The sequence below is a fragment of the Nomascus leucogenys genome, chromosome 12 (genome assembly GCF_006542625.1).
Source record: "Nomascus leucogenys isolate Asia chromosome 12, Asia_NLE_v1, whole genome shotgun sequence".
Classification (NCBI taxonomy): domain Eukaryota; kingdom Metazoa; phylum Chordata; class Mammalia; order Primates; family Hylobatidae; genus Nomascus; species Nomascus leucogenys.
In genome coordinates, this window is record NC_044392.1 from 4,020,293 (window position 1) to 4,042,511 (window position 22,219).

General features: G+C 48.7%; 1 protein-coding gene across 5 annotated transcripts in view; it reads right to left on the reverse strand.

The window, feature by feature from the left end:
• Nucleotides 1-1,710: 1,710 nt before the first annotated feature.
• DLGAP3 (DLG associated protein 3) overlaps nucleotides 1,711-22,219 on the reverse strand; it is a 66,951-nt gene continuing 46,442 nt past the window's right edge. For all 5 annotated transcript variants that reach the window (XM_030823388.1, XM_030823391.1, XM_030823390.1 and 2 more), the window contains 4 exons: nucleotides 7,931-8,415; nucleotides 6,862-6,953; nucleotides 6,374-6,517; nucleotides 1,711-5,616 (listed from right to left, as the gene is read on the reverse strand). In XM_030823388.1, the coding sequence (XP_030679248.1) occupies nucleotides 5,398-5,616; nucleotides 6,374-6,517; nucleotides 6,862-6,953; nucleotides 7,931-8,415 (940 nt within the window). In that variant the 3' untranslated portion in view covers nucleotides 1,711-5,397. The remainder of the gene's footprint in view (nucleotides 5,617-6,373; nucleotides 6,518-6,861; nucleotides 6,954-7,930; nucleotides 8,416-22,219) is intronic.

The following is a 22,219-nucleotide window of genomic DNA, read 5'->3' on the forward strand; positions in this document are numbered from 1 at the left end:
CCCAGGTTCAAGCGATTCTCCTGCCCCAGCCTCCCGAGTAGCTGGGATCACAGGCATGCACCACCACGCCAGGCTAATTTTGTATTTTTAATAGAGAAGGGGTTTCTCCATGTTGGTCAGGTTGGTCTCGAACTCCCGACCTCAGGTGATCCGCCCGCCTCGGCCTCCCAAAGTGCTGGGATTACAGGCGTGAGCCACTACGCCTGGCCGCTTTTTTTTTTTTTTTTTTTTTACAAGATCTTGCTCTGTCACCCAGGCTAGAGTGCAGTGGCACAATCATAGCTCACTGCAGCCTCAACCTCCTGGGCTCAAGGGATCCTCCCACTTCAGCCTTCCGAGTAGCTGGGACCACAGATGCACACCACCAGGCCTGGCTAATTTTTGTACTTTTTGTAGAGACTGAGTTTCACCATGTTGCTCAGGCTGGTCTCGAACTCCTGAGCTCAAGCAATCTGCCCGCTTCAGCCTCCCAAAGTGCTGGGATTACAGGCATAAGCCACCGTGCCTGGCCATGTAGTGCCCTTCCCACCTTTCTTTACTATGCCAGATTGTGCTCTGGCACAATTTTCAAGCTTAAGGGTCACCTCCAGAGGACGCCTCATACATAGACTGCTTATCACATTAGATACCCTTCCTCTGTTATCTCAAACGGCTCAAAGCTAAGCTCTGGCAGTGAAGATGGAGAAAATGGAACAGTATTGTAGGGGCTAAGGTTCACTGAAAATCAACTGACAAAAGGCAGATTAATAGGAGAAAAGACATACAAAATTTTATTTTAACGTGCATAGCACGGGGCGGGGGGGCGAGGGGGCGGGAAGGGAAGGGTCACAGGAGAATGATTACCCAATAACCCAATGGGGTACAGAAGCGTATACACTCTTTTTCATAGAGGAAGGGGAGAGATGGAGAATATAGACAATTCTTCTGAGGGCAGCAAGTGATTCTTAGGGCGAAAAAATGGACAGAAATTAACTTGTAAATGATTCTCTTTAGAATTTGAATGAGCCCGAGAAGCAGGCACCAACTTGTGAAAAATCCATCCAGGCGTAGTTGGCTTCCTCCGTCTTCTTTTCTGAGATAGATGAGATTTCCCAGAGGGGAGGAAGGCAATTTTGTTTCTTTTGGAAAGACGTTTTCTTGATCAGATTAGGAAATTCTAGAGAGAGTGCCTCCCTATACTTGGGAGAGAAGGTTAGAGGGACCTTGATTCTGAGGCAGCTTCGAAGGCCTCTCAGCATGTCAAAGCGCCAGTCTTTGGGGTATCGCTTTCTGAGCCCCAACAGTACAAAGAAATATTTAGGAGACCGTTGTTAGCAGAACCGGTTCGCTAATTGAATATGTGGAGAGGAGAAGGGAACAGAACTGCCCAGAGTAACTGGCATTTGGTCAGCCAATCATGTGCTAGGCATTGGGGATGCAAAAATGACTGGGACCAACCTGCCTCCAGAGTTCTCTGACTAAAGAAACAGATGGGTCTACAAAATGTCAATAGAATGTAAGAAATGTGATGACAGAAGTATACACACGCAGCACAGAGGAGGATCTTCAGCCCAGCCAGGAAGATTCAGGGAAGGCTCCCTAGAGGAACCAGGCCTTGAGCTGAGTCTTGAGTCATGGCTAGCAGTTCCCTCAAGCAGAATTGCTGAGGGACTCAGGAGCATAGACTTAGAAATCAGATAGCCATGGGTTCAAATCCTGACTCTTGTCTGCTTATCTCAGAAAAGCTATTTACACTCTTCGTTTTAAAAAAAAGACAATAATAGTACCCACTCCTAGGGTTGCTGTGAGTATTAAATCACCTAAATGTGTATAAAGTGCTTGGCATAGTAGTTTGCACCTTCTCAGTGCTCAGTAAATGGTTATTGACATGTTAAGTATTTCCCAACTGTATTGCTCCTTCGTAATGTCCTATGTCCATTCGTGGCATTACTCATTCATTAAGCCAGAAATCTGAGTGACACCTTCAAGGCGTCCCATCTTTGCATTATTCTCCAGATCCAGCTTATGGCACGTATGCCTCCTAAATGTCTATCAAAGTCAACATCATTATCTCTTACCTGGACCACTTTAGCAGCTCCCTGAATGGTCTCCCTGCTGTCTTGTTGCCCCCTCCAGTCCATTTCCTTTCTTTTGGCTGTAGTTTTATCTTTCAAATAAAACTATGAGGTTTCCATCTCAGCCCCCCACCCCCAAATCTATGGGTCCCTTCTGGCCATATCTCCTCCATGCCCTCCACAGCCACCATAACCTGTCACCCTCTCCAGCCTATGCTTTCATTCCCAACACACATGTGTTTCCATGGCTTTGCCCAGGTTGGTCCCTTGGCTGGAAATGAATTTCTCCCTTCTCTTCCTTGACTACAAAATGCTAATTCATCCTGCAAGATCCAACTCACAAAGCAGAAGGCTTTCCCAGACTGCCTGTGCTATGGTTGTACCCTCCAAAACTTACGCTGAAATTTGTCATTGTAAGTATTAAGAGGTGGAACCTTTAAGAGGTTATTAGGCCAGGAGGGCTACACTCTCATGGGTGGAATTGACGCCCTTCTAAAAGGGCAAGTTCAACTCCCTCTTGCCCTCTCACCTGCCATGGGATGACACAGCAAGAAGGCCCTCACAAGTTGCCAGCACCTTGACACTGAATTCCCCAGCACCCAGAACTGTGAGCCAATAAATACCTGTTCATTATAAGTTACCCAGTCTGTGGTAGTCTGTTATAGCAGCACAAAATGGACTAAAACACCCTGGTTGCTAGAGGCTCTCTCCTCTCAATCCCTTGGCCCCTCTGGGAGAACAGGTCTCCCTTTGCACCATAACTTTCTGTTTATACGCTGGCCATGGCCAGACTGTAAGCAACTCAAGCAAAAGGACTGGACCTAATCTTTCACTGTCTATGGGGCTCAGCATAACTACCTAGGCCACAAGAACCAAAGGAGACTCATCCACACCAGACATAGAAAACTCTATGAATAAAGTCATAGACCCATAAAATGCTGTATAAATGTAAAGGTTAAACTCAGACTCAGCCACTTCCTGGCTTCATGGTTTGAGGTAAGCTGTTTAAACCTCTCCAAGCCCGTTTCCTCATCCGTAAATGGGGGTGAAAACAATATCTGTTTTACAGCATTGCTGTGAGTTCAAACCTCACCCATGCCCCAATTTTAGAGATGATAAGACAATCTCAGAGAGGTAAACGGACCCAGCCCTTCTACTGGAGACCTTTGGACAGTCATCCAATTTAAGTCTTCCCAAAGCTGGCTGCTCAGAATCTTGTGAAGCACTTGTTAAAACCTTATTCAAAGGCAGAGTCTATTCACTAAGTCTTGCACCAGGCCCAGGAGTCTGTATGGGATCACCTCCAAACTGACTGCTTTTGGGAATTCAGATCACATTCGAGCCCTCCTCACCTTCCAGGCTTCTGTGTGTATGTGGACCATCTCTTGCTTTTCCAAAGTTGTCTACCAAACCAGTCTATAAAACGTTCATGCCACTCCTCTGTTCAAAACCCTTCTACGGCTCCCTACAGCCCACAAGACCCAGGCCACCTGCCTCAATGAGACCCAAACACTGATATAATCAAGGCTCTGTGCTCCCAATGTCTCTTCCTCCTCCAGGCCTTTGCACAGCTGTTCCCTGATCTTGGAACATTCTTCCCAGCCCTGACCCTCCTTCAGCAGCTAATCTCTAATCATCTTTCTGGCACTCACTCCTGTATTTTAACTGCTTGCTTATTTGTCTGTTTTTCCCATATGACCATAAGCTCCATTAAGGGTAGAAACTACAATCTCGTTCAGGGCTATTCCTGTGGCGCCCGAAAGTGATAAATGTCTGCTGGACAAATGAATGAGAAGAATTAGCTGACCCAGTGTGGCCCAGAAAAGCAGCCAATCCTGAAGGCTTTTCCTCCTGCCTGGAGGTGACACACCAACCCAAAGAACTGCTCAAGGAGTGGAAAGGGGCTTGCTGGATGGAGAATGCCATCAGCCCTCTCTGGTCTAAGAAGCCTGCAAAACTAAAAGCTCATGATTTGGCATTAGACCTGGGTCCGCCTCAGACAGGTCCTGTAACCTGCCCTGAGCTTTGGCTTTCTCTTCTGTTGTAAGGACCAGCCACATTCATGTAAAGCACTCACCCCTTGCCTGACCCACACTGACCACTCAATAAAGCCATCGATACTAGGTTCTGGTTGCCATTTAGCTTCCCAGGAGAGCTCTGTTCTTTGTACTTCCTCTTCCCCCACCCCAGCCTCCACCAAGGTGGCCACCCATAGGAGGCATCAGAAAATGCGGCAGGACTGAAGTTTTTCTGCTGCTGATCAGGAATGACTGGAGCAGAAGGAACATTGTGCCCCTAGGGGAAGGGAAACCAATTATTTGTCAATACCTAACGATAACCACACTCCCGGTTTATTAAGCACATGCTGCGTGCCCGGCGAGCTCCGGACTTCCCTCTCCGGGGGAACCCTGCGGACTGGGAGGCAGAACGGGATACACCGAAACAGGAAGAACGGAGAGCTTGACACCCTCCTTCTCTTCACCCCGCCTGGGCCCCTCCAGGAGGGTCCAGGCCCTTACTGTGGGCATCAGGGGGCCGAATCTCCTTTCCACCAGCTGGCCCATCCCTGGAAGGAGCTCAGGCAACCCCTGCTGTCTCCAAACCAAGAGAGTGGGCTCCCGGCCCCTTCTCCCTTCACCCCCGTCCTCCCACACACGGGACGGAGGTGGCCTCTTCTGGAGAGAGCAGCTGGCTCGAGTGCAGTTCTGCCGTTTTATTTTTCCTGGGATATTCAAGGGGATGTGGGAACAGCCACAGGTGTGGTGAGGGGAAGCCCCCATCTCCCCTCCCCAGCCGCTGGGAAAGGGGAGAGGCCCAGGCGCCCTGGTCCTGGGTTGGTCCAGCCACTGTGGTCCCTGGGCCTGGTGGGCAGAGGGCTGAGGATGGAGCCCCTGGGAGGACGGGGCGGGCTCCTAGGCGGGGTTCGGGATTCTTCATAAAAAGCCACGAAGCTTGATCCCCACGAAGCCCAGCCCCGCGGGGTGGTGGGGGGGATGCAGAGCCCAGATGAGGGACCCGGCCCGGCCTGGCCCGTGGGGGGAAAGAATGGCAGAGATGGTGCCCATGGGGAGGAGGTGGGGACAAAGCGTCGGACCAGGTGGGCGGAGGATCCAGGTGAGGGGCGCAGGGCGGAGAGGCACGGCCCCCTGCCCAGCCCGGGCGCCTTCGCGTGGGATCAGTAAGGTAAAAAACCCACGAGAGTGTGACGGGCCCGGGGGCCGGGGCGTGCGGTGCCGGTGGGGCGGGCGCACGGGGCGGCCCGCGTTCACAGTGACCTCGACGCTGGGTGTACAGTACGGGTGGAGAACCGCGGGCCCGGGCCGGGCTGGGCGGGCCGGACCAGTCACAGCCTGGTCTGGGCCTCGGGGATGTAGATCTCGATGCTGTCGGCGCTCTCGGTGGCCGAGCTGTGGCGGAAGGAAGCGGCGCGCTTGGCCGCCAGGAGCCGCTTGCGCGCTTCCTGCCGCTGCCGGTCCACGGAGTCCAGGGAGCGCTCCTTCACCGGCACGCCCCGGCCCCGCAGGGGCTTCTTTGGTATCGGCGGAGGGACCTTCTTCTCCTCCTGCGAGCAGAGAGCGGCGCTGAGCTGGGGCGCCGAACCATCCCAACACCCCGGTGCCCGCCCCCGCACCCCCGCACCCCTGCACCCCCGCGCCCGGAGCGCTGATGACCGCGTGGCTCCGAAGGCGATGGCGCTCCGAATCCGCCTCGGATCCCGTGACCTGAAGCCCCAGGTGCGCCTGTCCGACAAGGTCAAATCCCCACATTTTTCACCAAAGCGCGGCGCGTTCGAGCGCCCCCTGGTGGCGCCGTTCTCAACAGCTCGCATCAGAGCCGGGTTTTCACTCCGGGTCCCGACCCGGAGGAGGGAGTTCCCGACCCAGGCTCCGCAATGACGGTGCACATACCGGGCCTGGGGCCCTCACCGCAGACAAGGTCCAGCGACCTGGTGGCTGAGGGGACCCTCAAGGCTCTGCCCTCGATGCCTAGGCCCGAACTGAGGACAGTCTGTCCTTCTGTAAGGTCTACTTTTGCTCTCTCCAGCGGCAGCCGCCACCCGCCCCCCGTGCTCCCCCGCGCTGAGGAAGCCTTGGGGGTTCTGGCAACTCAAGCAGTGACGAGCACTGGGGCCAAGCAGACGGCAGTGGCCACGAGCGTGGTCACTCTGGAAGGGGATGGTCACCTATCACCTGTCCGAGGCTGCCCTTGCTGCCCATGCATCCCTTCCCCTGCCCCCTTGTTCGTCCCACCCTCCACCTCTCTGGGGAGGGGAATTTCCCAGAGTCTGGCCTCTTTGCCTGAAGGGACCCCAGCCCCACCTTAGGCTCCAGGAGTTTCCAGCTGTTGGCCTTGAGTTGCTGTAGCTCCAGGAACTTGAGGGTCACATCCTCGATGGAGAGCTGTAGGAGGTCCCAGAAACCCGCCAGGTCCTGGAAGGTGGGCACAGGGAACGCAGTGGGATCCTGCAACAGAGGAAGATGGAGGGAAAGTGATTGGTCAAGGAGGTCTGAGCCCCAGCCAGGACAAGAGAAAGTCCTATCCACCCTTACTGCCAGGAAGCTCAGCCTGGGAGAGTGGGTGGAGGCTGGGAGACAGGGCGACAAGAAAGAGCCCAGGCCTCCCCTTCTTGTGCACAAACACCTGGTCCTACCTCCAGGCACAAGACTCACAGCTACCCCTGCAGGCATGCAGGCCTGGTCTCACCTCCAGCACACACACACTCTGGGTCACCTGCCTGTCTCACCTCCAGCACACACACACTCTGGGTCACACGTATCTGGCAGGATCTACTACTACGGGCACTCACCATGCTTTGCTGACACAGCCGGAAGAACTGCTGAACTTTCTGGGACAGGAGAAGTTGTGTGCTGCCCACAGCACTGCGGATCTTCTCCAGGACTAGAAAGCAGAAGGAAATTCAGGGAGGGAAATGATGCATCTCCTTCCCCAGCCTCCTGGAAGTCTGCCCTGAATGACGCTGACCCCTCGGTTGCTTGGCACTGTGTATCCGTCAGTCTCCTCCAGCCCCAGCCCCAGCCCATCCTCAAGTTCCTAACAAGTTCTCGCTCCACCACACCAAGACTGTATCCTCAGACACTGATGTTCCCTCCTTCATACAGCCTGCATTTCCTGAGTGCTCATCCTCCTTTATCCTTTCTCCCTCCCATATCAGAGAACAGACAGAAACCAGCCCCAGCCTAGCCCTATAGCCTTGGCCAGGCCATTAGCTCAGTGACCACCCATTGGCTAAGCTTTGTTCATCACTCACCAGTGCATGCAAGACTCCTTGGCTCTTTAAGAATGACCAAGTAATTTCATGTACATAACACATCTTCATAGTCACTGTCCCCTCAACTCAGAGATTCTGGGGTAAGACTGTGTCTCCCAGTGGATCTGACTTACAGGAAGGGCCACACTCTCCCTCGGGCCAGGGCCACGTCTCCCTGGCTGAATCTCCCTCATCTATGCCTCAGACGGGATCTGACATTGTGAACCGCCTCCCTCTCTGTAATCTTGGTCCCACCACCTGGATCCCCACACCAGTCCAGATCTGAACGGAGTTCCCTTAGTCCCCATAAACTTGGTGATTGGGACTAGCAGCCATCCACAGAAGGCCCAGCCCTTTGGCCTGCAGCGTCTGCAGTCCCAGCCCTGGCCTCCAGAGCTGCACTGCGTGCACCCTGCTCCCTTTCAAAAGCTCCTAGCATGTCTTGCTGCCGATGTTGACCCGCCACGCTCCAGTGCAGAAGACCAGTGAGGCACCAACTGAAGGGGCCTCCTGTTACACTGCAGCCCCAGCCACCCCCATCAGGGTCTCCTGAGCACACACGAGGCCATGGTCCCCAGAGTCCCCTTGTTCCGATGCCGTGACTCACTCTCCTCGGGTAGCTCATAGTCCTCCGCCTCACGCTCCATCTGCTGGCACCAGTGCTCCAGCTTCTCCACCTCTGCCCGCAGCATCTTGATGAACCACTCGCCGTCCCGTGGGCAGGGGGACGCGCGGCCTGAGTCGGGGAGGCTACGTGAACCGCGCTCTATCCAGGAGTCACGGCGGCCGGCCCCGGGGCCAGGGGTGGGGGCGGGGGCAGGGCCGGGCGACCCATCGGTGGCCGGCGGCTCATACGGCAGTGGGTAGCCCTCGCGGTAGGCCCACTGGCCCTGCGTGTGGACCGTGCGGAAGACTGAGTAGGTGGGGGCCCGGGGCCCAGGCTGGGGCTCAGAGGCGTGCCTCTGGAAGGAGCGTCCAAACTGCAGGGCCTTGTCTTCTGTGGCCACCGTGGCCAGGCCTGCCAGGCCCTCCAGCTCCAGGTCTGCCTGCACACCGGCCGTCACACTGTTGGAGCGCTTGAACCTTGCTCTCCTGGGGAAAGGGGTGGCTGTCATCCCCCATTGCCCAGGCTCATGCCAGCTCTCACCCCCACCCCAAGCAAAAAAAAAGGAAGGGAATGAGAAAGGGAACCTACAGAGTGATGGACGTTAACCTATGCACTTTAAATATATTGGTCCTTGCAACAGCTACGTACATAGTATACCTACCTATTGCACTGCCTCTAGATAGGGGTCATATCCAAGCTATTTAGCAACCAGTTCAGTCCATGGACAGAGCAGATGCTGGCATACACCAGGCAGAGCAGGCACAGACCAAAATGCTGCAGCAGTGCCCTGGAGAGGCTAGATTGCGGGGTGGGCTAGAGGGGTCACGGAGGAGCCAGGGTGGTGGCTTTTTACCAGTGAAGGCAGAAGGTATTTCAGGTTTTTTTTGGAGATGGAGTTTTGCTCTTGTTGCCCAGGCTGGAGTGCAATGGTGCGATCTCGGCTCACCACAACCTCCGCCTCCCGGGTTCAAGCGATTCTCCTGCTTCACCCTCCCAAGTAACTGGGATTACAGGCGTGCGCCTTTTGTCTCTTTTTGGAAGAGGCAGGGTTTCTCCATGTTGGTCAGGCTGGTCTCGAACTCCCGACCTCAGGTTATCCACCCGCCTTGGCCTCCCAAAGTGCTGGGATTATAGGCATGAGCCACCACGCCTGGCCAAAGTATTTCAATATTTTAACAGATTCTGTGTCTATGTTAGTTTACACCAGCTGCACCACAGTGTCCTCAGCTCTTCCTAGAGATGAGTAAACTAAGTAAACCCAGCTTCAAAGTAGCAGAGCCAGGATTTGGACTCGGTGCTGCTGGGCTCCACAGTCCAAGCGCTTCGCACTGCACCAGCTGCTAGAACATCACAGGAAGTAATGCCTTGGGGCAGCTGGAGGTGGAGTGGGCCTGCAGCTGGGAGGACTTCTCTAGGGACCCCGATGGCTCAGCCCAGAGCCTGGCCAGACACAGTTAAGTCAGTGCCAGTGGAGCTGAATTAAGTTGTTTGCAGGAATGACACAGGGCCTGGAAATGTCTTGTCTTTGAGTTAATAATATGCAAATCTTATGCAAACCAGAAAGTCAACTGGCCTTGTTCATTTTTTCCCTGAATTCAGAGTTCTTTTCTATAAAGAAGTCAGTGGCCCCTTAAGATGCATGAGGTTGGGACCAGGCAATACTTTAAGAAGTGGGAGTCAGGAGATGTGGGAGGTGGGGGATAAACAGAAGATCAAGGTTTGGAAATTCAAGGACCACAAAAGAAAAGCCTGTGTGTCCTGAGCTACCTCCACCCCTACATGGTCAGAAGGGATTATGGGGTCAGCTCTAGGGTCCCTCCACCTCTCCAAGAGACTCTCCCAACCCCCGCAACTTCAGCCTTTCTCTTGCTGCCCAGGCCTTCTCTCCCTGCCTGCCTGCCTACTTCTCTCCAGCTGGCAGGCTGCCTGCTGGGAGCCTGTTGCCATAGAAACCAGGCCCAGAAGGATGCTGCAGGACCCAGGAAGGAGAGATGCACTCATGTGCAGTCTCCAACCAGCCCTATGTCCCAACCCCCACCCAGAGAGGGAGAGGAAGAGAGAACATATCCTCATTGCCTCCCACATGGTCTTCCCCTCAGTGTCTGCCCTGTCCTGCCCTGGTCAAGGCTTGCATCCTATCTGCCCTGACGATTAGACTGGCCTCCTTTCAGATACCTCTGCCTCCATCAGTACCCTGCAGAGGAAGAGCACGGGGCCAGGAGTTAGCTCTGAGTTCTAATGCTGGCTTTGTCACTGTGTGCCTTTGTCACTCACCCTCCATCTAGGTCATCCAATGTGTATATGTGTATGTACTTAAAATATACATATTAGATATAAATATACACACATATATACATCTAAAAATACACACATATATACAATTATAGAAATAGATAAGTAATTGCCAAGGTAGTTCCTCTCTCTAAAATTATATTTTGCATATTTTAAGATCTGGGGCCCTCCCCAGTCCACCCAAGACTGGAATAGTCTTCCTAGAGCTGAGCTCTGCCAAGTCATTCCCCTGCTCAAAACCCTTCCACAGCCCCCTACTACCAACAAGACAAAGTTCAGACTTCCCGTACCAGCATTATCTGAGGCCCTGATGTCCTGGACACACTCCTCCTCTTCAACCTCATCTCCCCCGCATTCTCCTTGTTCCCCGAATCGACTCTAAGCGATCCTGACTCCAGGCCTTTGCACACGCTATTCCTCTGCCTGAAATGGCCCTTCCTCCTCCTGGCTCCTTGTCCATTCCCTGCTTACGTCCTGTTTCCCCTCCACTGCCCACAAGACCACTCCTGAGTACCACGCCTCCCTCAGCAGCCCTCCTGGCTTCAGAGGCAGCCCTGCCGTTCGGGCAGATTGTTCTCTTTCTGGTGAGAGTCTTGAGTGTCTAACTGCACTGTTAGGATGCACCTTGACTCGCTTTGAATGTTTTTGTGCCTTTGTGCTCTAGTTAGCTTGTGGCTCCTTCACAGCTACAGCTGTTGCAAACCACAAACGTAAAGGAGGGGGTTGCTCCAATGAATACGTGCCTGATGATCTGCCACACCTGCGTGCTTTCCTGTCACCCCTGCTAAACGCAGCTCTGTCCTTCGGCACTGCCATGTTCGCTGCCTTCCGCCTATACTCTGAGATGTCTTGAGGGGATCCCATGCCATCGCGATGGAAACAGCCATACTGCCGGGAACAGAAGGACCAAGTGCCCCAGGCTGCGTGCTTCTCAAGCCACTGCCTCAGTGAGCTCTCTCACATGTCTGCCTCAAAGGAGACCAAGGAAGTTGAGGAGCTGATGGGATGACCAGAAGCACAGTCCTCACCAACGCTCCTGGTCAGCAGCCAGAGATGTGTACAGCACAAGCAGGAGGCGCTTATCCCTGTGCAAGTGGCATTTAAAACCAGCAGTGTGGGACAAGCTCACCCAAGAAAAGAAAAACAGATCCAAGATCCAAACCCCGGGGGAACACGGACATTTCAGGGGTGGGTGGAGATGGTGCAGCTCATAGAGGAGTCTAAGCCAGAAAGGAAGGGGGAGAAACCCACCAGAAAGTGACATAAAAGCAGAGAGGGGACCGAAAGGTCTCATGAAGGAATGGGCAGCTAACATGGAAAATGCAGCCGGTTAAGAATGAAAGGTGCCCACGGATTTTGCAATCTGGAAGCCACGGGTGATCCAAGCAAGAGTGGGTTTGGTGGAATGTGGGGGCAGATGCAGACTGCAGCAGGTTGTCAGGAGGTGGAGAAAACTAGTCAAGGCAACCCTCAAAAAGCCTGGCTGAGAAGGGAGGAAGACAGAAGAGAATGTACTGTTAAAGAGGGATATTTTGTTTTGGGTGCTTCTTGCTTGCTGTATCCCAAGAGGAAAGAACCTGTGGTGTAGGCAGAATAACAGCCACCAAAGGAAGCCACATCCTAATCCCCAGAACCCAGGAATATGTTACCTTCCACGGCAAAAAGGAATTTGCAGATGTGATGAAGTTAAGGATACTAAGAAGAGGAGACTCTCCTGGATTATCCTGGTGTAATCACATTTTATAAATGAAAGAGGGAGGAAGAAGAGTCAGAGAAGAAGATGGAATGACAGAATCAAGGTTGGAATAATGCAACCTGGGGACTCAACCCACCACTGCTGGCTCTGAAGACAGAAGCAAGCTGCAAGCGAAGGAATGCAGATAGCCTCTATAAACGGGGAAAAGGTGACAAATGGATTCTTCCCAGAGCCTCCCAGAGCCCAGTTTGAAACCCCATTGAGACTCTGACCCCAGATAATAAATATGTATTGTTTTCCATCACTGAATTTGTGGTAATTTGTTTCAGCAGGAATACGACATTAACACAACCCGTAAAGAGAAATGGAATGAAGAGAAGAGAGAAGGAACCAGATATAAGGAAGATAAAAAATAATAACATCTTCTAAACACTTAGTATGTGCCAGGAGAAGCACTTTCCGTGAATAAACACACTCGATCCTCACAAACAGTCCCACTCTATGGGTGTTCGTGTCAGCCCTACTTGTAGATCAGAAAACCAAGGCTTAGAGGGGTTGACTCCTAAGATGAAGGCAGGGCTGGTGGAAGAGGCAAGGGAAGAGATCTAAGTAAGCTGGGGTTTGGCTTGGAAGTGGACAGAAGTCCCACCAGTTGACCCCAATCATCACAATGAAGTGGGTGATGGGGGGTGGTTATCTGCTGGAGATGTCTGGGGAGTAGGGGAAGGAATGAAAATGAGCAGCTTTGGGTGGGGGCAGCAGAACGGAGCGGTTAGGCCTGTGTGCTCTGGAGCCTTGCCCGGGTCCAAAACCCAGCTCGGTGGCTTGTGCCTCATTTCCCCATCTGTAAATGAGAATGATAATAGTAGCAGTTCATAAGATTGTTGTGAGATAATATCCATAAAGAACTCAGAACAGCACCCTGCCTGCGCATTGTGTTAGCTATTCTAGAGAAGTAAAATGGTTTGCAGCTCTCACTGAAAAGAAAGGGAGCTGGACAAACACAATCATCGGAATGTAGCACTGAGAACCCGGGTAGGGCATTGTAGTTATTAATTATTATGATTGCTGTTGATCATTTCCATCTGTTCTCCCACAGTGCTTTGAACAAAACTCTTTTATACTCCATATCACATTGTATCATGGCTGGTTATTTGCATAAGTGTCTCCTCACTAAATAGGGCAGTTCATCACACTGGTTGGTTGGTTGGTTGGTTGGTTGGAAGGAAGGAAGGATGGTAGAGACTACTAACTGTCTTCCAAGATCCACTCTCCATTTTTCCCCTTAGTAACAGAACCCCACCATTTTATGCTGGACACATGGCTACTTTGAATTAAGATTCTTTCCCAATCTCCCTACCAACTAAATGTAGCCATGTGCCTACATTCTAGCCCATGAGATAAAAGTAGAAGTGGCATGTGCAACTTCCAGAAAGTGTCCTTAAAAGGAGGGGGTATGCCCTTCCTTGTCTCTTCCTCCTTCTCGATCACCAGAATGCAGACATGATGGCTGGACCTCAAGCAGCCATTCTGGAACATGAGACCAAAGAGAAGTGCTAAGTGGGGTGGGGGATGAGGAATAAGATAGAAGGCTCCAGGTCCTGACACTGTGGGGCACCTACCAGACCTCAACTAACTCTCCCTGGATTTCCTCTAAGAGAGAAATAAACTTCTATCATACTTAAATCACTGTTGTTTGGGGGGTTTTCTATAACTCACAGTCAAACCCACTCCTAACTATAACAGATGAATTTTTAGAATAGTGAAGTTAAGGGCTTATGTCGCTATTTAGTTTTGGATTTGGCAGTATTTGCTGTGGTCTCCACCAAGAGCTGTCAGCACAGGATAAAAACTGGCTTCAGCTGTGAATTGTCATTAATGCGTAACAATGCGTTCACAATATTTTCTCCCAAGCCTTTAAATGCGGCTGCAGAAGCCTCCTCCCTTTGAGTGCTCCAAGGTGACAATGATTACATTCCTGATGATTCTGCAAGTTGTTATCATGGTTACTTCAGGGAGAGTTTCCACTGCGATTCTACTTCAGGGAGAGTTTCTACTGTTATTCTCTGGGGGATAACATAAAAGCCTCTGGGTAGAAGCTGGATTATCCCAAGAGACACAGTATCCAAGGAAAGCTCTATATCCAGAAGTTGTCGAGAGGTTTTGCCAGGAGAATTTGGCAGCAGGCTGGAAGGGTGGGAGGGGGAGTAGGCAGGGAGGGGGAAGGACGGTGTCGTTTCAACTAGGCATAGCCTTCAAACTAGCTTCTATAGACGCTCCTGTGTGAAGGCATCTAAGAGCCTAAACATATAATCAAGCAGGGGTCACTGAACCCACCACTCCAGCCTGGGGGCTGTGACAGGGATACCAAGGTGGGGCTAGGGTGGGAGATTCAGGAGGAGTCATGAGGGTCAGTCAGGAACCGTCCTAAAGTTGCAGGCTCAGGAATGGAGGTGGCGTCTGCGCCCAGGGCTTTGGGCAGTCAGCTTCTTGTTGCTTTTGCAGGACTGTTCTTGGAGTATAACTTAATGGGGATGGAAGCTTCCTTCCCAGCCCTCAAGGGGCCATTCTTTCAGCACATACCCTTCCCAAGCTCCCAAAGCTAGAGATGACCATAATGTTAAGGAAAGGTAGGCAGGTCTTCTTCCACAGAGTTCTCCAGGAGGCCCTTAGTGGGCACAAGCAGGTATAAGTAGAGTTGTCAGATAAAATATAGGACTCCCAGTTGAATTTGAATTTCAGATAAATAACAGATTTTTTTACTATGAGTATGTCCCAAATATTGCATGTGACATACTAAAATGTATTCATTGTTTATCTGATCATCGAATTTAACTGGGCATCCTGGTGGTTTTTGTTTATTTTGGTGGGTTTTGCTGTTGATATTGTTGGTTTTGTTTTGCTAAATTTACAATTTAAGATAAGGTCTGTCTGGGAGGAATTAGAGGTGGAAGATACAGGCAGATCCCTATGGTTAGACAGACTTGGAGGCAAAAATCCCATTTTCTATGACTTCAGAGGGCCCTTTGCTAATATTCAGCAAGACATCTGATGCATCCATTTATCATGGCCCGGAGTGTGCTGGGTCTAGGGAAACAGGTGCTGTAAGGACATGTTGAGACACAGCTGGTAACTGATTAAGTATGTTCTGTCTCACCACAAGGCCTGAGCATATGCTATTCCTTCTGCCTGGAACCTTATCTCCCATTTTTCACTCAATTAATTTTTGTTCATCCTTCAGATCTCCACCCAAACGTCACTTCCCAGGGAAGCCATGCCTGACCCCTCTGACAGACTCAAAGCCCCATAGTCTCCACTGTCATGGCTCACATGCCTCTCCTTTGTGGCACCCGGCACAGCGGCTACATCATTAATGAGATTCTTAGATTAACTTGGTGGTAAGCTTTGCACGGGCAGGAGCTGTCTCTGGTTCTGCTCACCTTTGCATCCTCAGTGCCCAGCACAGTGTTTGGCAAATAATACAGATCCAAAAAATATCTGTGGACAGATGAATCTTGGCGGGGGGTGGGGGGGTGTGTGCAATGGAGACAGAACTGAAGGGGTGCCAGCCCCCTCTCCTTATATTCTAAGCCAAGTCATCACTGATGCTGGGCAACTGGAAGGACTCACAGACAATTCCCAGACAGAAAGGACAGTAAGTCCAAAATCCTCACTCAAGACGTGAGCAGGGAACACCCTGAAAGGCAGAAGAGAAGAGATATTTCCTGCCCAGCAATTTTTAAAACCAAAGTACAGAGAGAGAAACAGATACTGGGATGAGCGAGACAGCAGTAAGGACAAGAGAGTCAAAGAAAACGGGGCTGGGCTGTGTGCGGCGGGCTAGGCCTGAATGCTGGCCAGGCGAGGCTGCTGGAATTCATGGCTCGCTTTTATGCACCAGTTGGGGCATGGTGTGTGAGGAGTGAGACTTAAAGTGCCAGGGACATAAGGGACAGAAAGGACTGTGCAGGTGTATGACTAAGGACGCCTGCAGCAGACAGGCCAGGAAGCCTGGCCAAAGAGATGGGCCAGATTTCCCCTCTCCCCACCTGTCACTCCCTCTGAATTCCCAGTGTGATCACCTGTCCGAGGCAATTTGGTTCTTTAGATGCTTATTCAACACCATGTCCTCTCCTCAGCCCGCCACATCAAGACCTCACCAAGCACTTACACGAGAGCAAGGAAGGCCACGTTCTCTGCCTGTCCCTGCCCTTCCCTGACTTTCATTCCAAAATGCTGCTCAAATTCGCCCACTTCTCTCTGTATCCACTGCTCTCAGCCTTACCCAGACCACTGATCAATAGAGTAGACTGAATTAACTTAGGAAGCTCCCACTCACACCCTAAACGCATAGAAATGCTGGGTTTTTAAAAACCAAAAAGGTGTTTTTGCTACAATGGTGGGTTTGAAAATAGGAGCGAGAAATTTCTGGGTATCAGAAACAGGAAGGAAATTCAAAGCCCATATAGTGAGAAGGGGTCTAAGCCAAGTGAACCACAGGGAGATCACACCAGACATATGCTAGAGGCTGGATGAAAACGCTGAGGGAGGATGAGAGGAGAGACCCCAAACCTGTGCAGCAAGGGGAGCTGGAAAGAGACCCTGTGCGCAAAGCCGGCAGCCAAGAAGGTCTGTTTCATTTGCAAACTTGGACTCGAAATGCTCATGCCAGGGACGCAGGAATGTGGCCTGGAAGGAGGATGCTGGGAAATCGGAACATGAAGGCTTCCTTGTGTGGAGGTGTGGGGTTCAAATGAGTATTACCTGTGAAACACAAGAAACCTCGAGCCTCAAGGGGAGACATTAATTTTAAAACTTCAAGCAGTGCTTCGGCATGAAGGAAACTGAACCAGGAGGAAGAAGAAGGCAGTAACAAACAATAGTGAACACACAAATTACAGAAACACCTTTGTAAATCTAAACTGTAAAAGCATAAAAGATACAACAGCAGCTGATTTCGCGGAGACTTTTAAAGAGGTATAATCAAACTACTAGATAAACATAACATGGAAGATGGGAGGAGAAAATTAAGAAGGAAATTAAAGTGTTCCAAGATTCTTGTTTTGTGCCTAAGAGGGACAGAAGCATTGACTAATGTTAGACTTTATTAGGAAAATATGAAATTAAGTATATCTGTCAAATTTTTAAGGGAAATCACTACTAAAATGTAAACTTCCAAACCAGTGGAGAGAAGAAGAGAAATAAAGTAAACTCTATTTACTGTTGATCAGTTCAACATAAGATAAAAAATAAGAGAGGGAGAAAGCAAAGAAAAAGCATGTCAACTAGAAAATTTTTAAAGAGATGATAGAAATAAACTCAGATCAGTAATGAAAAATATATACATGGATTAAATATGTCTAAACTCCAGCTATAAATCGCTTACAAGCAACACACATAGGCCAGGCATGGTGGCTCACTCCTGTAATCCCAACACTTTGGGAGGCCGAGCCGGGTGGATCACCTAAGGTCAGGAGTTCGAGACCAGCCTGGCCAACATGGCGAAACCCCGTCTCTCCTTAAAATACAAAAAAATTAGCCAGGTGTGGTGGCACACGCCTATAAACCCAGCTACCCAGGTGGCTGAGGCAGGAGAATTGCTAGAACCCAGGAAGCGAGGTTGCAGTGAGCTGAGATCATGCCAGTGCACTCCAGCCTGGGTGACAGAGCAAGACTCATCTCAAAAAAATAAAAATAAAAATAAAAAAATAAGCAACACATCTAAAACATAAGGATATAGGAAGGTTGAAAATGAAAGGATGGAAAAAGATGTATTGGAAAATTAACCAAAAGCAAGCAGCCATAGCAATAAAAATCAGGCAAAAAAGACTTCAAGGCAAAAGCCATTAGTAAGGATGAAAAGCAGCCTATTTAATGATAAAAGAGCCAAGCCATCAAGAAGATACAACAATCATAAGCTTGAATGCTTATAAACAGCACACTCTCAAACTGAAGTAAAAATTAACAAAGTTACCAGGGAAAATGACATATCCACAATCATAGTGAGACATTTTTAACACACCTCTCAGAACTGGTAGATCAAATGTACAAAAAAAAAAAAATACATTTGAAAAACATAATTTATAAATTTGACCATATATGACAGCGGTCCCCAACCTTTTTGGCACCAGGGACTAGTTTTGTGGAAGACAATTTTTCCAGAAGCTGGCCAGGCACAGTGGCCCACGCCTGTAATCCCAGAGCTTTGGGAGGCCGAGGCGGGCGGATCACGAGGTCAGGAGATGGAGACCATCCTGGCTAACATGGTGAAATCCCGTCTCTACTAAAAATATAAAAAAATTAGCCGGGCATGGTAGCGGGCACCTGTAGTCCCAGCTACTTGGGAGGCTGAGGCAGGAGAATGGCGTGAACCTGGGAGGCGGAGCTGGCAGTGAGCCGAGATCACCCCACTGCACTCCAGCCTGGGCGAGAGCGAGACTTCGTCTCAAAAACAAAAAAAAAATGTCCAGAAGCTGCAGGGGGGCGTAGTAGGGGATGGTTTCAGGATGATTCAAGCGCATTACATTTATTGGGCATTTTATTTCTACTATTATTATTACACTGTAATATATAATAAAATAATTATTCAACTCATCATAATGTAGAATCAGTGGGAGCCCTGAGCTTGTTTTCCTGCAACTAGACGGTCCCATCTGAGGGTAACGGGAAACAGATTATCAAACATTAGATTCTCATAAGGAGCACACAACCAAGATCCCTCACATACGCACGCAGTTCACAATAGGGTTCAGGCTCCGGTGAGAATCGAATGCTACCGCAGATCTGACAGCAGGCGGAGCTCGGGCAGTAATGCTCACTCACCTGCTGCACACCTCCTGCTGTGCCGCCTGGTTCCCAACAGGCCATGGATAAGTACCAGTCCCCGGCCCAGCGTTTGGGGACCCCTGATATATGATATATATACATATAATGAGGGAGGTCTCAACAAATTCTAAGCAATAAATACAATAGATACATAATATGACCACAGTGTAGCAAATTTGGAAATCAATAATGAAAACGCAGTCCCCTGTCAAAAAAATTCATTTGAAAACTAAAAAAAAAAAATTATTCTAAAAATTCATAGGTTAAAAAGGAAATTATGATAAAAGTGATGAAAGATGAAAGTTACATATTCAGAAATGTACAATAAAAATACCGCTTCTCAAAACTTATGAGATATAGCCATAAAAGGATAGAGTTACAAGGGAAATTATAGCCCTAACAGCACATGTTAAAAAATAAAAAATATTGAAAGTTAGGGATGAATTCAAGAGGCATAAAGAAAGACAAACACAGCAGACAAAAGAAAATCACCAAAAGTAGAAGAAATATGAAAGATTGCTCACCAAAACGAAAAACTAGTTTTTTTCAAAGACGAATAAAATATAAGTCTCAACATACGTATTTTTTTCTTTCCCCCCCTTTTTTTTCTTTGACACAAGGTCTCACTGTCTCAAAGACAGGCTGAAGTACAGTGGTGTGATCAGAGACCACTGCACCCTCAAACCCGTGGGTTCAAGTTATCCACCCGCCTCAGCCTCCCCAGGAGCTGGAACTACAGAGGCATGCCACCATGTCCAGCTAATTTTTGTAGAGATCAGGTCTCACTATGTTGCCCAGACTCGTCTTGAACTCCTGATCTCAAGCAATCCTCCCGCCTCAGCCTCCCAAAGTACTGGGATTATAGGTATGAGTTACTGTGTCCAGCCTAAAAATATATTTAAATTATAAAATATACAAACCTCAGGCAAGGCTGACTCAAGAAAGACAGGTAAGACATAAATACATGGTATTAGAAATAAAAAGGCAGCCAAGCACAGTGGCTCACGCCTGTAATCCCAGGACTTTGGGAGGCTGAGGCAGGCGGATCACCTGAGGTCAGAAGTTCGAGACCAGCCTGGTCAACATGGTGAAAACCCGTCTCTACTAAAAATACAAAAATTAGCCGGGCATGGTGGCAGATGCCTGTAATCCCAGCTACTCGGGAGGTGGAGGTTGCAGTGAGCCAAGATCACACCACTGCACTCCAGAGTGAGACTCTGTCTCAGAAAAAAAAAAAAAAGAAGAAGAAGAAGAAGAAATGCAAAGGGAGATATCAATAATATCAATATAGAGATGCAATAAATATTGATAACATTTTAATACTATGAGAAAGAATATTTGTGCCAAAAACTTTGAAAACTGTCAATTTTTATAAAATGTTTCTTTTTTTAAATAAAATATAAATCACCAAAATGATTCAAGAAAAAAAATAAAACCAGAATAGGTCAATAATCACAAAAGAAACCGAAGCTGTAGTTTTAAAAGTCTCTCCTATCCCCAAAAGGCATCAGGCCTAGATAATTTTATAGGCAACCTTTACCAAACCTAAAGAATAGATAATTCTTGTCTTACACAAATTGTTCCAAAGAACAAGAACACAGAGAAACCTACTAAATTCATTTTAGGAGCCTATCTTAGCTCTAATACCTGAATTGAATAGCAGCAAAAAATTGTAGGCTTACAATTATTATGATATATCACTTATGATATATTCATAAATCTAAATGATTTAAAATTTTAAAGTAGCAACTGTTCAAAAATCTAATAATGTATATAAAAATAATATAGCAAAACTGTAACAAAAACCCCTAGAGCTCCACATAGCTATTCTTTGTCTTTAGGCATGAGAACCCTGATTCTTAGCTAAGTAGTTTACACCCTCCACATTGCTTCCCAGCCAAAAGACTATATAACCCACAGCCTCCCTTGCAGCTAGGTGCCACCATGTGATGAGATTTTATCCAATGTGATGAAAGTGGTTGTGTGTAACTTTCAGGAAGTCTTTTTAAAAAGGAAGGACTGCATCCCTCTTCCTCTTTCCTCCTTCTCACTGCTCAGAATGCAGACATGACTGGGGGAGCTTGAACTTGACGTCCCTAGACATGAAATGATGTACAAAATAGAAGGAGCCTGGAGTTCTAACACTGCATGCCCTACATCTAAGCTGGCTTTTTTTTTTTTTTAAGTGAGAGAAAAATACACTTGTTTAAGACACTGCTGAGGCCCTGTGACTCACAGCCAAATTTAATCCCAACTGACAATGGGATCAAGCAGGGTTTATCCCAGGAATGAAAGAATGGAAAATCCATTCATTCATATAATTCACCATGTTACACATGGAAGGAGAAAAATCTATGATCATCTAAATAGATTCTGAGAAAGATTCAATAAAATTTCACTCATATTTTCTATTTTAGAAAATAAAAATAAGATGCTTATCCAACTAGGAATAGAAAGGGATTTCCTTAACCTGACAAATGGTATCCATCAAAATTTGCAGCAAACATCATCTTGAAAAAACATAGCCACTAAAGTCAATACTACTGAACATTGAACAGAAGTCCTATTCAATGCAATATTACAAGAAAAATAAATGAAAATACAGATTTAAAAGAAATATCTTCACACACAGAAAAATAACTGACTATATAGGAAGCCCATCATGATTTTCAGATAACCTATAAGACTAATAAGAGAGACCTAATTCAGCAGCAACGTTACTGAATACAAAATCAACATACAAAACATACAAAACCTAACAGTAGAGGCCGGGTGCGGTAGCTCATGCCCGTAATCCCAGCACTTTGGGAGGCCGAGGCGGGCTGATCACCTGAGGTCAGGAGTTTGAGACCAGCCTGGCTAACATGGCAACACCCCGTCTCTACTAAAAACACAAAAAGTTAGCCGTGCGTGGTGGCGGGTGCCTGTAATCCCAGCTACTTGAGAGGCTGAAGCAGGAGAATGGCGTGAACCCGGGAGGCAGAGGTTGCAGTGAGCCGAGATCATGCCACTGCACTCCAGCCTGGACGACAAGAGCAAAATGCCATCTCAAAAATAATAAAAATAAAAATAAATAAACCTAACAGTGCTACCACACACTAGCAGTGCCTAGTTGTAAAATGCAATAGAAGAAAAACATCCCAATCACAATAGCCACCATATTGCAAAACACAATCACCTTTCTTCTGGATCATGAAAAATCCTCCTAACTAGCCTTCTCGTTTCCACTATTACTTTCTTCGAATTCATTCTCCACTCAGCAGCTTGTGATCTTTCATGAACATAAGTTAGATCATGTTGCATTCCTTCTTTAACCTTTACATGGCTACTCATTTCTCATAATTAGATTCCAATTCCTTATCATGTCCATGCTCTGCATAACCTGCCCCTGCCTGTTCTCCAATTAACTCCCTTCCCACTCCCCTGCCCCACTCCACACCAGCCGCATGGACCTTCTTTCAGTTCCCGATGCATGT